The sequence below is a fragment of the Mustela lutreola genome, chromosome 16, assembly GCF_030435805.1.
Source record: "Mustela lutreola isolate mMusLut2 chromosome 16, mMusLut2.pri, whole genome shotgun sequence".
Lineage (NCBI taxonomy): Eukaryota > Metazoa > Chordata > Mammalia > Carnivora > Mustelidae > Mustela > Mustela lutreola.
In genome coordinates this window covers 28,190,757-28,208,164 of record NC_081305.1, presented here as the reverse complement: position 1 = coordinate 28,208,164, position 17,408 = coordinate 28,190,757, and the positions used below count along the sequence as shown (strand labels likewise).

At 53.7% G+C, this 17,408-nt stretch overlaps 1 protein-coding gene across 1 annotated transcript; it reads left to right on the top strand.

The window, feature by feature from the left end:
• The first annotated feature begins 1,454 nt into the window (after positions 1-1,454).
• IRX6 (iroquois homeobox 6) lies at positions 1,455-8,028 on the top strand. The gene is made up of 7 exons (XM_059151172.1): positions 1,455-1,934; positions 2,862-3,119; positions 3,825-3,934; positions 4,151-4,458; positions 5,343-5,954; positions 7,498-7,562; positions 7,882-8,028. Exons 1-7 carry the CDS (start codon positions 1,890-1,892, stop codon positions 8,026-8,028), a joined length of 1,545 nt encoding a protein of 514 aa, XP_059007155.1. The 5' UTR covers positions 1,455-1,889.
• Positions 8,029-17,408: the final 9,380 nt, after the last annotated feature.

Here is a 17,408-nt window from a genome sequence, read left to right as displayed (position 1 = left end):
CCCTTGAACCAATCCCCCAGATTCCTGCAGGAAGGGTGCAGGAATTGTAAAGTGCCCTGACCCTGTGAGTGGAAGGAAGATTTTCAGAGGGTTCTGGCCTGCCAGCCCCAAAGCCACTTGGATACCCGCAGCATCTCCCGAAGACCCGCCCCCCACCGGACTGGATGCCCCTTTTCTCGCCCTCCACCCCCGCAACCCGCACCCGGACCACAACATCAGGACTGGGGATTAAGCCTCTAGGTGCTCATAATCTACAGGGTTCACAAACTAGAGGCCGCGGGTCCGGGGCCAGGCCTAGAGAACGTAGATCCCTCCCGGCACAGACGAGCTCCTCCGCCCCTCAGTGCCACTTTGAGGACCCCTGGGATGGGGGGGAGGTGTTCAGATCGCCAGGCCCAACCCGGCGGCGTCGCCGCGGAGCGCTGGGCACGAGCCGCCATCCCCGCGCGCTGAACCGCGGCTCGCCAGCGCCACCCCCAGCGGAGCGCAGCGGCTGCAGCTCGGCCCCGGCGCCTTCCTGTGGCTCCCCGGCTCCCGGGTGGACAAGGCGGTCGGAGCTCAGGAAGCACCAACCAAGCCTCGCCTTCCGAGGAGATGCGTGGGGTGTACGCCCGCCGCCTGCAGATGCCAAGGGTCAGACGGAGCGCATTTCCAGGCGGAGTGCTAGGGGAACTGAACCTTGGCCTCGAGGGGGCGCTATTCGGCCAGTTCGAGGGTCAGAAGGCTGCGGAGAAGCCCCAGGGTCGAGACCCTCGCAAAGACCAGGGCTCGGAGAGCCTGGATCTAGCTAGAGTCCTGGGGAGGCTGGGGTAGAGAACCAGATTCCGGAAGACAAAGACGGCCGGGACAGTGGGACGCACCGACGCTGCCCAGGCGCGGCCCCAACGAGTGCGGGGCCTGTGGCGAGAAGAAACTTTCCCGCAACAGAGGGGCGGGGGAGCGGGGCTGGAGGCTTCTCCCCCGAGTCGCCGCTCTCCTCCACCTGCCAGTGTTCAACCTCCGCCCAGCCTTCGCCCACCCCTGTTCCCGCCCCTCCCCCGCGCGCCTCTGTTCACTTAGACTCCTCATCTCTCTCCTCTCCCCTCCTCCTTCTCCCTCTTGCCTTTCTCCCCCACTTTTCTCCTCTTTTTTTCTCTTATCTCTCCTTTTGTATTCTCTCCCCCCCTCGCGGCCCGGCAGGCTTCTCTCCTCCTCCGGGCCGCAGGGGAGGAGGTAAACGAGCTGCGCCCGGGGCCTGCGCGGCACTGAGGGAGGCGTTTCTCCTACTTCTCCCGGGTAATTTGGAGAGATTGTATGTGCGCGCGCGCGCGCGTGAGCTTAAGGCGAAAAGGGGTAGGATCCAGCGCCCAGCAGAGAGGGTCGGGGGTCTTTGACGTTCCTCACCAGCTGCACAAATCTCCCGAACAAGTGTGAGTGTGGGTGAGAGTGTGCGCGCGCGCACGGGCTGGCTGCGCTTGGCACGCTTGGTGGCCCGGGGCCCCAGGGCCCGGGGGCCCGCCTGGCGGCCCGGGATTACCGTGACGTCACACTGAGACTCTGGCCACCTTGGACTGGGACACCTCGGGAGCCGCACAGCCCCGCGCCGCGCTTCACCTTGCTTCGCCACCGCGCGAATTTGGGAACCCGCATCCTTTCCCTTTCCTTGCCCATCCATGGGCCCTTCTGTCTTCCGGACCACGCGGGTCGGAGGGGCGCCTTCTGGAGCGCAGGGCTCGGCAGCCGGACTGCCCTCGGCTCTGCCTCCAGTGGTGCCAAGCGGGCGGAGGATCCGGCGCTGGGAACCCGCTGCCGTGTAAGGAACCGAGGCGGCGCAAGGCAGGAGGCGCAGAATCGCGGGGCTGAGGCGGCAACTCGCAAGAGGAGAAGAAGGCGGTCCAGGGACAGCCACCATGTCCTTCCCGCACTTTGGACACCCGTATGGCGGCGCTTCCCAGGTAAGAAGTGCCTCCATGGGGGATGGGGGCAGACTTGGGGGGTGGGTGTGCCTAGTGCACGCGCCCGCCACTGGGCGCCCTCCTTTCGCACGAGTCTCCCGGGAAGCCAGACTGAGCAGGTACGACGTACTACAGACCTCTCAGACACCCCTAATCTCTGGTCGAGAATGTTCCATTCCCCCAGGGCAAGCTGGAAAATAGTGTGACCCGAAACTTGGGCACCGACCACGCGCTCCGCGAAGTGGGTTGCATATCGATACCTTCCAGACAAGGCTGCCTTATTGTACAGATATTAGAGGTGACCCCGAGAGCCCACCTCACCATTTTTCAGTTGTTTGCTTGTTGACTTCTGTTCTTATCCTCTCTCCCTTCTTTGAGTGGGTGCAAGCTCTCTGCTTCTGGTTCCTTCGATTTTTCCAGATTTGGATGGGTGTTATGCAGTGACAAGGGTTTCTTGGGGAAATTCTGGGGACACCCATGGCTGTTGTCCAGCTTCCGCCCAGATTGTGGGGTCTGGTTCCAACTTGACCTCTGACCCACCTTGTGATCTTGGACAAGTCTCCCTGGTCCTCATTCCCTATCTGTAAAATGGGAGCAGGAGTAAGATGTGATGGTGGTCTCCAGGGCTAACTTCTAGCTCTACCTTTGTAGGATCCTGTGATGGGGGTGGGGGGTAGGCAGGAGGAGGGATAGGCGAGGGAACCAGCAGAGTTGGCCTCCTGTAATTCGCATTTCAGAATGTTCTCTTCGCCTGGACCCCTGGGACCCTGGAGCCTTAGCAACGTTTTAGGAGTATCTGTAAGGGGTCAGTTTGGATAAATTGCGCCTTAAGATAATTCCCATCCCAGCCGAATCTCCAAACACGGAGGCATGTAGTCGATGTGGAATGATGGCAGGATCGGGCAGTGCACCTCTCTCGCCCCATAGTTTCTGGTGTCTGCAAGTTCCAGTGCCACTTGCTGCGAATCCGCCCCGCACTCCATCCCAGATGTGGCCTCAGGCTCCACCCCGGCGGCCGCCCTCTGCTGCGCATCCTACGACGGTCGGCTGCTGGGCAGTGCACGGCCGGAGCTGGGCGCAGCCTTGGGCATCTATGGAGCCCCATATGCCGCCGCCGCAGCTGCCCCAAGCTACCCAGGCTACTTGCCCTACAGCCCAGAGCCGCCTGCGCTATACGGAGCGCTGGTGAGTACACCGCACCGAGCCTGGGTCTGTGCTCCAGGACCCGTCGGGCCACTGGCCCTGACTGCAGCAAAGAGGGCAACTCAGTGTGCTATCTCCAGGGAGAATCTAGGAAGCAGGCAAAACTAGGAGGGAAGGAGATAGGTAGGATTGTGTATAGCCCATGGGGAAGGGGGGGAAGAAAACACATCTTTGCAGCATTTTACTTTGCGGAAAGTCATTCTGATTTTAAAACATCTGTGCTTCTATTAATTCTGGACTCCGGCAGAGGTAGGCTCAGTTTATGGATGAGAACGCTGAGATGCAGAGGTGTTCAAATACCTCACCCAAAGTCACAAAGATATGAAGAGGCCTTGAAATAGCCCTCGAAGGAGTAAGGCAGGGAAGTTCCCCAGCTTGCAAGGGGGGAGGAGGAGTCACAAGTAGTAACCCTACTAGTAAGACTTAATATTTAACTACTGCCTCTTTTGCACCAAGAATTCTGCCAAACGCTCTTCAATACCCTACAGGTACTATTGTTATTCCCAGACACTAAGGGCAAGCTGAGGCACAGAGCAGTTAAACAACTGTGCCCATGTAGCCAGTGGCATTGGTGGTCCTGGGATTTGAACCAGACTTTTACCCCAGGGACCCTTAACAACTACACCATCCAGCCTCTTCCAGAAACCCAGTGTCCTGAATTCTCTCTTCCCACCCCGCCCTCACCAGAATCCACAGTATGAATTTAAAGAGGCTGCGGGGAACTTTACACCTGGCCTGGGGCAACCGGGAGCCTATTACCCCTATGAGCCAACTCTGGGGCAGTACCAGTATGACCGGTAAGGCATGGGGGTGCATGGGTAGCCGGCCTTGCAAGTCCTCCTCCGCTCCCCTGCCACAGGGCCCATCTGCTAAGAGCCTGGGAGGGGTGGGGCGGGAGGGTGCTTGAGGAGGAAGGAGCCCTGAACCTCTCATTTCCAGGCCTCAGACTGTCTCCTGCCTGCAAGCCCCAGGTTCTCAGACCCAGAACTGTGACAGGTTCTCTCCCTCCCCAGGTATGGAACAGTGGAGTTAAGCAGCACGGGCCGCCGGAAGAACGCCACCCGGGAGACCACGAGCACGCTCAAGGCCTGGCTCAATGAGCACCGCAAGAACCCCTACCCCACCAAGGGCGAGAAGATCATGCTGGCCATCATCACCAAGATGACCCTCACCCAGGTGTCCACCTGGTTCGCCAACGCGCGCCGTCGCCTCAAGAAGGAGAACAAGATGACGTGGGCGCCCAAGAACAAAGGCGGGGAGGAGAGGAAGGCTGAGAGTGCAGCAGAGGGGTCCCTGGGCTGTCTGAACGGTGACACCAAAGGTACCAGAAATGCTCACTATCCGCCTTAGGGTTTTTCCAGGGTTTTATCCTGGAAAAGGGTTTTATCCAGTCAGGTCCATTGCACTTCTGCAGCCGCCTTGTGGGGCAGCTTTTAGGGGGTCACTCCCTTACTTACTCTTGCACTTGTACCCACCCCCTCCTCCCCCCAAGACTTCTGGGCCTTTGCCTGGACAGTTCCCTCTGCCTGGAATTCCCCACATAACGGACTGCTTCTTGATTTCTGAAGTGTGGGTTGGAAAAAGCCTCTCCTGGCTGGTCACCCAGGCTAATTTAGCTTCCCAGTTATTCCCTAGGACATCGGTCTGTTGTATTTCATTTGCCATACTCACCACTATGAGAAGGTACTGGAGATCTGTCTGCCCCTTGGGGAACAGCAGCGCCACTAAAAAGTGTCTTATTTGCTGCTGTATTCCCTAAATTCCTGAGACCTAAATGTCTAATGATGTCTGGCACATAGAGGGCACTCAGTAAATATTTGCGGAATTAAATAATACACACCAGGTACCCGTGGGTGTGGAAATTCGGGGGGGAGGTGGAGGAGTCCCCTTGGGTGTCTGTTTGCTTGCTTTATGGTGGGAGAAACTGGGATCCAGGTCTTGGGCAGTAAAAAGTGGTCCTTTCCTTGCACCGGAAAGCAGTAGTCTTCCAAGAAGTGGGGGCGGGGCTAGGACCTCTGTTCACTCCCAAGGGCAAATCCCTGAGCCCAGGGGCAACTGTAAGAGATGATTTGGCCAGCCTGGTGCATAAAGCCAAGAATGCCCTAAGTGCAGAACCATCTTGCTAAAAGCTTCTCAGGGATGCGCACTCCCGCGGATTTCCCTTGGGGCCTGGGGCTTTTCTCACTAGCGTCTGATTTCCTGCAGATGGTACTGCAAGCCAGGAGGCTCGAGGGCTCCGGCTGAGTGACCTGGAAGACCTAGGGGAAGAGGAGGAGGAAGAGGAGGTCGAAGACGAGGAGGCAGTAGCCACAGCTACAGACAGGCTGGCCGAGTTCCATAAAGACTCCCAGTCGCTGCCCGCGCCCTGCACCGCCGCTAGGGAGGCCAGGCTGGAGCGCCGGGAGTGCGGCCTGGCGGCGCGGCCCTTTTCCTTCTCGGAGCCCCCGCGGCCCGGGGAAGCTGACTTCCTGCGGGCCGAGCCCCGGGGCCCTACGTTGACCATGCACTACCCCTGCAGCGAGAAACCGCGCATCTGGTCTCTGGCGCACACCGCGGCAGCTGGCGCGGTGGAAGGCGCAACTCCAAACCCTCCCAGGCCGCGAAGTCCCGAGTGCCGCGTGATTCCGGGACAGCCTGCAGGCGCAGGCGGCCAATGCGCCGCGGTCCCCAGAAACTCCGGGTGCGAACAGCCTTCCTGTGTAGCCAAAGCCTTTGGAAACCGCCCCTTTGCCACGCAGGGGATGCCAATGAACTGTGCGCCGTGCCCGCGGCGGAGGGAGCCTGCAGTGCACTGCCAGTACCCGTCTGGAGCAGAAGGTAGTTGGGTCCCCAACGGCGATGGGTGTGTCTGTTCCAAAGACACCTGCCCACCGTGCCGCCCAGCCGGCACACGGCCTCTGGGCATATCCCTGTTCAGATCCAGAGCAGGACTGCCCGCAGCACTCCCCGAAACTAGAGCTTAGAAATAAAAGTACCGGTCTCCTCTCCTTTTAAAACCAAGTAATAGTATGAAGCTCAGGGTGAGACGGTAACTTACATAGGATCACTTAGAAAGTCATCGAAAAGATGGGCAACCTAGTTCTCTGACCTGGGCTTCCGATGGGCACCATCATGACCTTTTGACTCTGACATCCTTGTCCCCTGCTTGCCCCTTGGAGAAAGCAGCTGGGCCCAGCCTTGCTAGTACCAAGTGTTTTGCTAGGGCAAGGCAGGAACCAGGACTTTCCAAGAAGTCTGGGGGGAGGGGCCAGATACATGGAGTTGGCTTAAGGCCAATGGTTAAGTCCGGCCGGCAGCCCCCTCCCCCGGGGTGAAGGGGGGAGCGCACAAAACTCCTGGTGAGGGTAGCCCAGTCTTGTGCTGTCCCCAGAGAGCACTCATCCCCCAGAGCTCCCCCACCAACGAGGGGCGGGGGCGGGGCGGTGGTGACTGCCAGTCAGTGGTCTCCTGCCCTTGGCTCTTCCTGGTGGAAGGGAATTGCACCCCACAATGGGACATCCCCCAAGAATCAGGCAGCCTCCAGCAATTACTGTCAGATTCTGCTCTTCGTAGTCATTTCTCTCAGGATTAGCTACTGGCTGAGAAAATTGGGTTGTGCAGCTATTTGAATTTACACAGAACGGGGTCCAAAAGTTCCTCCTGGCAAGCAAATTGCCTCTAGACCTTGGATTCCCTTCGGATCAGACACCAGCCGACCTCCGATTTCCTGGAAATCGCCACCAAGCGACCCTGCGGGTTTTAATCAACCTTTCCTCTCTCAGCAGGTTAGCGCAACGGCTGCGATTTGCGGAGGAATCTTGGAAAGAAGCCCTACTTTTTCGAACTCACCTTCCTGCTCAGAAGCTGGGAGACCTAGCCAGGGACTGGGGGGTCTCTCACTTCTCCTAAGAGACAGACAAAACACACAGAAACCCTTCTACCGGCTCTTCTTGCACGCAGAGCTGGGAGAGGCAGGCGGAGGCTCTTGGAGTCAGACCCTCTGGAGGAGGGGCGGTGGGGCACCTTGGGGAACGCCAAGTGGGAAGGCTAAGCGAGTGTGCTCCGTGCACTCACTCCGTATACCAAGTCTCCCTCCCTCCTCCTGATACAGGGTCTGAAGCAGCTCCTCCCGCTCACCCCCACCCCGCCCCCTTTCACTGTGTAACTTCAACGCTGACCTGGCCCCCTAAAAATCACCTGCGTCTTCTCCTCCTCCCCATTCCTTGTGTCCTCAAAAATAATCAAACCAAACCCCACCCGTATGGCGAGTCTGTGCCAGGGGCGCTGGGAGAAGCCGGGGTGGAGGGAAGGATGGAATGCGGCCAGGAATTTTGGGGATGGGGCAGCAGGAGCTGCAAAATCTCGGTCCCTTTCGCGGCAGGGAGAGTTGGCGAGGTTACGGCCAAGGCCACGGGCGCCTACGGCGCCGCCCACCTGAAGTTGCCCGTACCTAACGCGCCAACCGGCTTCATGGCCGGAGGCTTAGTGTGCGTTGGGGGGTGGGGAGGGCGGTGGGGAGGCCGGAGGTGGGGAGCAGTCGGAATATTTGGAAGATGTATTTGTTCCCGGGCCCCTACTTGGGTTTTAGTTTATTGGGAGAAGGGGCGATGAGCATAATCCTAGTCGCCCCTTGGCACCCAGCTGGGATCCCCGAGTTTCTCCCATGAGACAAAATGGCAAAGAGCAACAGCTTGCTGGGTCCCTCGGCGGCAAGAGGGGCCATTCTTTCCATTTACTCAAGTGTTAGCAATCACTTCCGGTACAGGCCAACCAATGGGATGGGACTGGCTGGGAAGGGGCCTCGGTGCTCCGCGGCAAGGGCATCTGGAGCGGGACTGGGGGCGAGGGGAGGGTTGGGAAGCTGTCCGCGCCCGCACGAGTTCCAGCCTTTGGCCTGGTCGCCTCGGCTTGAGTCAGCGAGGGACCTGCCCGCTGCTCGTGGGGAGAGAGGGAAGTGGACCCGGGATGGGGCTCTGGAGGGGAGCTGCGGGGAGCTGGCGCGGGCTTGGGAAGGCAGGGGAAGGACAGCCGCGGTGTGCGCCCACGAACCGGATCCGGAGGGAGCTGCGTCTCCACCGCGGAGCTCCAGCCTGAGCGGCCCAGGCCGGGTGACGCCTTCCCAACCAGGGCCTGGCACTGATGTCTGGGGCAGGAAGGGCCGAGTGCTCAACCTCCTCAGGGGAGACTGTAGACCTCCTTGGAGACTGCGGAGAAGGAATGATTGGAAGAACAGCGGGGAACTGGCGGTGGACCACCTCCCAGCCCCGTGCTGTTTTGTTTTGTTGTTTTGTTTTGTTTTGTTTTGTTTTGTTAATAGAATGACGGGGGTCAGAAGGAGCTTTAGAAATCACGAATTACAAAATACAAACCTCTTCCTCACAGGAGCAAACTGAGGCCAAACAGAAGGGCAGGCGACTAGCTCAGGGTCACACGGGATCTGTGATAGAGAGAAACCCCAGCTCTCCACTCGGGGCCCAATGCCCCTTTCTGGTTCATGCTCCTTTCCCTCTCTTCCCCTGGGTGATCCTTTCCCTGCTTTCTGCTTTGCTTCTGGGCAACAGCTGCTCCTGGCCCCCAGGTCTCGAGGGACCTCCAGTCGCCCTCACTGACCCGCGGCTTAGGGTCCGGGAAATTAAACTGCGAAAAGATAAACATTATTTCCAGTCGGCTTTGTGGGATTAACGTTTGTAATAAAGAGCATTAGCTGGAGGTTTCTTTCAAGGCGCTCTCGACCCCGCCCCCTCCTGGGGGGCCAGGTAGACCCCCTCCAGAGGCTGCCAAGACAGCAGAAGCGCCTTCAGAGGGCCTCTGGCTGGGAGTAGGGCTCCAGCTAGCCATTTTGTGGAAGGGAAAAGGACTCAGAACCACACTGAGTCAGCACCTGGAGAGGGACCCTGAAGGCCAGAGAGCAGAGCTGCACCCAGATCCTGTGGCTGATCTTGGGGGAGAAGAGAGCTCTGACCTACACTCTGCCTCCAGTGGTCCAGCCTTTTAGTGAGTCACTTTTAGTGAGTCCTAAGAAAAGAGGCCCACTTGGATCTGCCTGCCTCCCCACCCAGGGCCTCAAGAAGTTGTCTCCCTGGCCCCTGTCTATGAGGCCTAGCTGCTCCCCACCTCTCCCAACCTGGAGCAGGAGCCTGCAGCCCAGGGTTGTCCCAGGATCTAGACCTAGAGCTTGGTCGTATGGAAAAGGCAGGAAGAGTGGCTGGAATCCCAGAAGAGAGCTTGAGCATCTCAGTGCCAGGTCTCTTTTGCTGTGGCCGTGGACACGCCCCTTCCCCTCTCAGTTTCCCCAGCTATAAGATACAGGCAGGAGCCTTTGCTCCATTCTGGTATAGGGTCTAGTCCTGCGCTGGTGGCGAGCTCCAGGAATAAGGGGGAAGGCCTGAGAAAGGTGCGTCTAAGCCTGCGATTATCCCAGCCTTGGGCCCCCCGTGGCAATCTGTTCCCACTATCTCTGCCCCCACTGACAGCCTCCTGCAAATCTCCCAATATAATCTCCCAGAATCATATTTTGAATACTATTTTGATTAAACACCAGAGCAGGGGGAGGGAGGACACAGCCCCCCTCTCCCCAGCTGAGCCTGCTGAGCCCACAGACAGCTGGCATGTGAGCTCCACAAAGGGGGGTCAGGAAACAAAGGAAGATGATGTTCTCAGGTTCAAACAGTCTTCAGGAGCTGGCCCTCCAAATTTGCTTGATGGCCACAGTGCCCCTTCCCCTGGACTGGGGTACACCCCAGTAGGAGGCTAGGTTGAGAGGAGAGGCTGAACCAAGGGAGTCTTCTTCCTTTATTGATCCCTCTCCCCTGGGAGTCACTTACATGGCCAACGGACTCACTCGATAATCTCTAAGATCACTTTTGGTTTTAAGATCCTATGACCTTGCTAATGATAATGGAGCGTCCTGAGTCCTTACCTTGTGTCAGACTCAATACCATGTCCTTTAAAGGCTCTGATTCATTTGTATGTCACGACAGTGCTGGATAGCATTATATTACACTTCCTGCTATGCCCATCTCGCGAATGAGCAAAGAAGCTCAGAGAGATGAAGTAAGTCCATGTCGGTTATTCAGCTAATGAAGCAAAGTCAAACTCCAAATAGGACTTATTCTTAACGGCTAAGCTCTACTGCAAATGCATCCTATCATTTTTTATTATTCTATTTTTTTAAATAGACTTCACGCCCAGCATGGGGCTCGAACTCATGACCCTGAGATCAAGAATCCCTTGCTCTCCCAACAGAGCCAGCCAGGTGCCTCTGCATTCTATTCTTTCAAGATTCCTTATTCCATTATGAATAAGAGCCTGTGTCTCTGCAACCCTGAAAGTCTTTGCGTCCATGATGTCATGCCACTGGAACTCCGTGCTGACCTCCTTCCTTCTCAGGAATGTCTGATGGGAAAGGAGCTCCAGTGCCTCCTGGGTACACCCCCATATACTGGCTGAGAGCATCCCCTACCTATCCCCCTCCCCACATTTCCCTCGGACACATCAGGTCGGTGTTTGGCAAAATGTAGCCCCTGGATTTCTAGCAGGAGAATCAGCCCACAAGTGAAGGATCACACCAGGAGATCTGCCTTTGTAACAAGCACCCTATGTGGCCTGATGGGTCTCTAACCTAAGTAGCAGTGGCTGCACCTCCAGTGGCCAAGCCCTAAGCTCAGCATGAGGGTTTATGTTCAGCATGATACCTGCTGCCGGCCCAAAAGTAAATCACGTCCCAATAACACGTGCCAACATTTCTTCCTGGACTTAATCTGGATTCACATTCAATCTCTTCATCTGGTTCAGCTCCCCCTGCAGCCCCTGCCCTCCAAGGCCAGCGCCATCCCAAAGCTCAAGGCTTGCATTGATTGGAGGCCATGTAGGACACGAAATCCCCTCTCCCAGCTGTCTGAAGACACCCTGGAATTTCAGGGTGTAAGAGAATTCTGCCCTCAACATGAACAGGTAGTGAAGAATCCCTACTTATCAGGGAAAAGCCAATACCAAGGAGGAAAGACTGCATCTTAAGCAAATAAAAGGACCAACGGAGGAGGTAGCCCTCTTGCTGTGTTCTGACATAGCCACTTGCAGCCTCGGCACTAGAAAGTTCTTCATTTTTTGAACCAATTTCTTTCCTCATGTAACTTCTGAAATGCCACCCCTAAACCAACAAGTCTTCCTCTCCTCCATGACTCATTCTTTCTCCCACCTTCTATGCCTCCTCTTCTCCTCTCCCCATCCGTAGATATCTCCTAGTTATATGGCAGACGGTCCCTCTATTGGTGTGATCTTCTTCACTGAATGTTAAGTTGGAGATGGGAGAGAAATGGTGACCTGAGTCCCTTAACAAGTGACCAAATGTCTCTGAGACTCAGTTTTCTCCTGGTAAGTTGGGATCTTCATAAACCATGGGGCTTCCTCATAATTCCTCTCACTTAGTTTTCCCACTTAGTTGCTGTAGGAACAAAGATTAAGAACAACGTTCCTTGGATTTGGGTTGGTGGTAAAACAACTCCCTGATTCCTACCAAGAGCTGGAGAGATGTTAGAGCCAAGTGGGCGCCATGTTGGAAAATTTTCCGTGTCTCCTCCTGCGTTTCTCCTTTACACCCTCACCACCCCCACATTCTCTTCACTTCTGACACTTCCGGTCACCAGTTGTGTGTGAGGTTTCTCCACACTAAGCAATATTCTGTGACACAAGCTGGGTATCCCACCATTTAACTCAATTCTGACACTGTCTACCTCGAGATAGCATCAGGTGGGTCAGGTTAAGGGCTCAGTCCCAAAGACAGCCCTCATTTCAGATGCCAGTCACAAGGAGTGGGTCCCCAGAGTTACCCACAGCATCTGACCACTGAGCCACAAATCAGAGGCTCCCACAAACCCATTCTCAAGTTCAGCTAATCTGTTAGACCAACGCATAGGACTCATAGAAAGACTTATGTTTACCAGTTTATTAAAGGACATGACAAAGAAGACAGATGACCAGCTCGATGAAGAGGTAATGGGTGAGACCTGGGAGGGTCCAGAGCCCAGGATCTTCTGTCCCCATGGAGGTCAAGCATGTCACCCCGCCTCTATCCAAATGTGCTTACCTGCCTCAAAGCTCTCCAAACCCCATACTTTGGTGATGTTTATGGAAGCTTCATCACACAGGCGTAAGAGATAATTACCACCATTTTTAGCCTCCCTTCGGTCTCTGGAGATTGGGAGGTATGGCTGAAAATTCCAAACTTCTAATTATGACAATTTCCCACTCAGGACCCCATCAAGAATCCCCTCTTTAGAATAAAAGACACTCCTATCACCCAGGAAATTCCAAGGGATTTAGGAACTCTGTGTTAGGAACTGAGGTCCAAGGATAAATATTAGAACAAAAGATATTCCTAGTGTTCATAGCACTTAGGAAATTACATGGATTTTAAGAGCTCTGGGCCAAGAACCAGGGGCAGATATGTGTGTATGGTGTGTGTGTGTTTGTATATGTGTGTATTTGAGTGCATGAGTGTATCTGTGTGTGTGTGTGTGTGGATATATGTTGATATAAACAGACAGATAACCTATTATATATATATATACACATATATGCATATATACATGCATATATATATGCATATATAAGTGTGTGTTTGTATAATCAGAGGATTGAAAAAGAGTTGAAAAGTGGATAGTTTGAGTTCTTCTGAGATCCGGCATTATTTAATGCTGTGACCAACATTGATGGTACATGGCTGGTTCACATTCTACCCTTTGGTGAATTATTCTGTGTTCATGTGAAGGGTGACTATTACTCAGGAGACCTTCAGAGACTGATGTCTTCCCTCATGGCCTGGGACTATCTCCAAATTCCAACTTGGCTTTATTTAAAGTCTTAGAGAGCCTGCCCGAGAACAATGGTACCAACAATGATAATGATGATGGGTCCAGAGCAATAGTTCTCAACCTTTGAGGTTCATAAAATAAGCCAGAGAGAGCTTCTGTTTTGTTTCAGGTTTTCACACCAACACCTGGGCTAGACCCCAGGCCAGTAAAATCCAACACAAGAGCAGTCATTGATTTTGCTGACGGATCTGCCTCTTGGGCAGGGTTCAGTGAGAATGATTTGTTTCTGATCCATTTGGTATTAGAAGAGGCAGCTCGATTAGAGTTCAAGGATCCACTTTCAAGGAGGACCTGAGGCTCCACCCCCCAGGAGGGCTTCTACCCTCTCTTAGGGCTGCTTGAGGGGCTTCACATCATGGTGGCGAGGCTCCGGGAGCAAGTATTCCAAGAGGTCTGCATTCTCAAGGTGTTTGTATATGTGTGTATTTGAGTGCATGAGTGTATCTGTGTGTGTGTGTGTGTGTGTGGATATATGTTGATATAAACAGGTTGATATATGTTGATATTCTCAAGGTCTCTTATGACTTAGCCTCAGAAGTCCCAGAAATCACTTCCGATGTGTTCTGTTGGCCAAGCAAGTCGCTAAAGCTTGTCCAGAGTCAAGAGGAGGGGAAATTAAGTCTACCGCTCAACAGGAAATGTAGCAAAGAATTTACAGCCATCTTTACCAGAATTGGGATCCTCAGTGAAGGTCCAGTTTTAAATTCACTTTCCGACTTTGCTCTCCCACCTGATGTGAGGACTTGGGGTTCTGTCTTAGTCAGCATGGCCTGCCATAACAAAATACCCTAGACCGGATTCCCTAACAGACATTTATTTTTCACAATTCTGGAGGCTGGAAAGTCCAAGATCAAGGTCTGGCTGATTCAGTTCTTTCTGGCATACAGATAGCTCTGTTTTCTCACCGAGATTTCATATAGTAGAGACAGACCATGTGTGATGTACCCATCTCTTCTTATAAGGGCCCTAGTCCTATTGGATCAGGGCCCTATCTTTATGATCTCCCTTAACGCTAATACCTCCTCACAGGCTCTGTCTCCAAATACAGTCGCACTGGGGCCAAGGATGTTATTACATAAATTCTAGAGGGAACCAACTTTTCGTTTGACTCTAAGGCAGAAACCAAGATGGACAAACCAGCTAGGGAGCAGGTGACTGGGAGGAGGCTGTTGACTGTCTGGTCAGCAGTCTGGGTGGTCCCCGGGCCACAGAGGTTCTGGCTGAGGCAGGCCTCCTGCTGTCCATCCACATCCCCCATCCTCGTCTTGGCCTGGCAATGAGCCTTGGTAGCCTTGATGGCAAAGAAGAGGGCAATGACATACGTATTCAAAGCATTGTTATGTGCCTGACCCTCCGTATAATTGCATAACGAGTCTTCACTCCATAAATGAAGACTTAGTCTTAAGTAAGCCAAGTCCCTTACTCAAGGCCGGACACCTAGGAAGTGGGAGAATTGGGTTCAAATGCAGGCCTGTGTGACCTCAAAGCCCATGCTATCCCCCAAGCAAAGGCAGAAGGAGGCTGAGAGCATCTCATCTAAGATCATACTGTATTAGCAAAGTGATAAGAGCACAGCTTCTGAAACCAGACTACCTGGGTTCGAATCCCAGGTCTGCCCTTCACCGGCTGGGTCAGCACGGGCAGGTGGCATCATCTGCACAGCTCTCGGTTCCCCCAGTGCTAAAATGGGAGCAAGAATAGTGCCTGCCTTGCCAGACGGTGAAAGGATTAAGAAGTTACCAGGTAAGTGTTAGTTGAGCCTGGTCCCCAGGAAGCATCATCTCCAATGCCAGCTATAACCTCTCTTCCACCACTATCCCCCTCCAGCCGCCTCTGCCTCCCCACAGGGCCTGGAGTCACTGCTGTGTCCCCACCCCCAGCAGCCTTGCCTGACTCCCTCGTTAGGCCATGTCCGTGTCACAGCTCACGCGTGTCCCTCTTAGTGAGAGCAAAGACATGGGGTCATTCACTCAGGTGTCCATTTAGGGAGAAACCTCGCCGAGTGGATTTTATGAATTGCTCACACTTCCCCTTATCAAGATTAATGGCATCATTGCCCATGGTCAGTCCTTCTGTGGTCACAGCTAATGACTTCAACCCTCAACACGTTTCCTCTGCATTTGCTTCAGAAAATCATTCTCAACAGCAAGACCGCTTTAATAGGCACTTGGTACTAATGATGCCTTTTAAGTGCATAAAGAGAATCTCTAAGTACCAAAAGGGAGGCCCATCGACTAGGGACAACAGCTATTGACATTGACATTCAAGGCAAGGTCAGAAAGCTGCCAACCGCTGGACTGTTACTGGGCCTAACAACAGGGATTTTTTTTTTTTTTTTTAATCCATCGGAAAATTCCTCATTCTGCCCTATGGTTCCTCAAACAAGCTCCCCACCAGCACCATTAAACGGAGCCTGTCATGTACATTTCTGAACTCAACGGCCTCTGCTAGTTTTCTTTTTACCTGCAAGATTCAGGCCTTATCCAAACCTGCGCTGTTTTTAATTGGTAGTTTTCTTTACATAGACTCACTTTTCTATTTTTAAATAAATGTGTTTGAAAGGAAACATGGTATTACTATCTACTCTTTATTTCTACCCCTCCCTTCTCTCACTGTGGGATCACTATGACTCACTCAGCCACTCAGGGGGCAGCTTGGTAGCACGATTAAGAATGTGGAAATCAGCCCGGCAAGCTGGGTTCCCATTCTGGCACCCCAGTGCCATGAGCTGCCTGAGCCTCAGCTTCTTCTCCAATAAAATGGGATAAAACTAGATCTTAGCTGGTTGGGTGATGGGAAGGACAAGTCAGTTGATGAATGTTAAGTGCTTAGCTCAGCGGCTGGCACGCATGCCCCATAAATGCTGGCCAGGTCCATATTAACTTCTTCTTCTGCAGGCGATCTTCCTGGGAAGTATCCAACAGCCTCAGCCTGCCATTCGCATCTCCGCTGGGATCATGACATCGACTACAAGTGTAGTCTTTGTGTCCACCGTGAGGTCCACCCAAGTGTCCACCGTGAGGTCCCAATTCTTTCAACAAAGAGCCACTCCCCAAAGATGGAACCCAGGCCTATGGTTTACTCTCTGATCAAAGTTTTGTTTTGCTACCACCCTTGAGAGCTGACCTCCTCCCTCACCTAGGAGTGTGTTCCTTTTTATTACCAGCTACTGTTTCCACACCAAGCTCCCATCTCCTGGGGAACCAGATCTAGTGCATGGTGTCCGCCATCTTGTCTAGGCTTCAATCATTCATCTCATTATTCCATAGAAGGACTCCGGTCTTCCAGTTCTGAAATACACTGGTTCTTGGTCTCACTTTCTGCGAAATTCGTTATTGGTGATGGTTGGTGGTGAGGCTGGGGCAGAGCAGTGAGTGGGGCTGCCCTCAGAAGAGGGATTCCTGAGGACAGGTTGGAATCAAGATGTGCATCACATCTGAACACCCTTAGAGCCCAAGAAGAGAGGGGAAGGAGTGTGGAGGAGGGAAGCAAAGGGGAGCCTGGAATGGGGTGAGGAAGTGGAATGAGGACCTGAAGATGAACGGGCAGTGAGGACATCAGCTCAGAGACTTGAAAGTGTGACGAACAAGTTGTAGGGTAAGTCAACTTGGGACACTGAGAGAATTAAGTCTCTTAGTGCTGGACCTCAGTGGGCTTTCCTTAGTGGGCAGCATGTTGGGTATTAAATAGAAGGGAGAAAGGAGTCTGGTATTATTACATTCATTACAAGCAGAATTCTCGAACATACACCCAAGATACTTGAGATCTGGGGTGTAGGCGGCGGTACCTCAACCATGGGCAGGGGAGGCAGCCCAGGGTGGGCGGAGAAGCTCAGCATGTATGGTTCCTCACAGGCTCTCCACGGCTCCTTCTCAGCTACTGATCCGCCCCATCCCGTAACTGTGACATTTGACATATGACGCCCATGAGTTTCACTTGACCCCTTTGTCGGGTGCCATTAAATGGCCTGAAGTTAAAATGTTAATTATCATTAATCATTTTTTATGAAATGGCTTTGCCAAGCCATAAATTCAGCAGAGAGAGGCCTCTCGTGGAGGCAGTTTATGGAATACTGACCGTCAGAGAAGGCTCCTGAGTATGTGGAGGTTTCTAGAAGTGTCGGTTGTAAGAGAAAATTGAATGCCTACAGGTGGGATGTGATGAGAGTGACCAGGCCCAAGAAAGGAGGAGATAGCAGCACGAAATCAACCGGGACGGAGGCACTGAACGTGACCAGAGCAGGGAAGAGTCAGTTTTATCCACTGTGCTCCCTACTCCAAGCTCAGGGACAGATTCGAAGTAGATGCCCCCAAAACCCAAAGTGGAAAAATGAATGAATGAGGAGGGAGAGAGGAAGGTCAGAAAAGGAAGAGAGGAAAGGAGCAAGGGAAGGGGCCATTTCTCAGAAATTCAGACAATA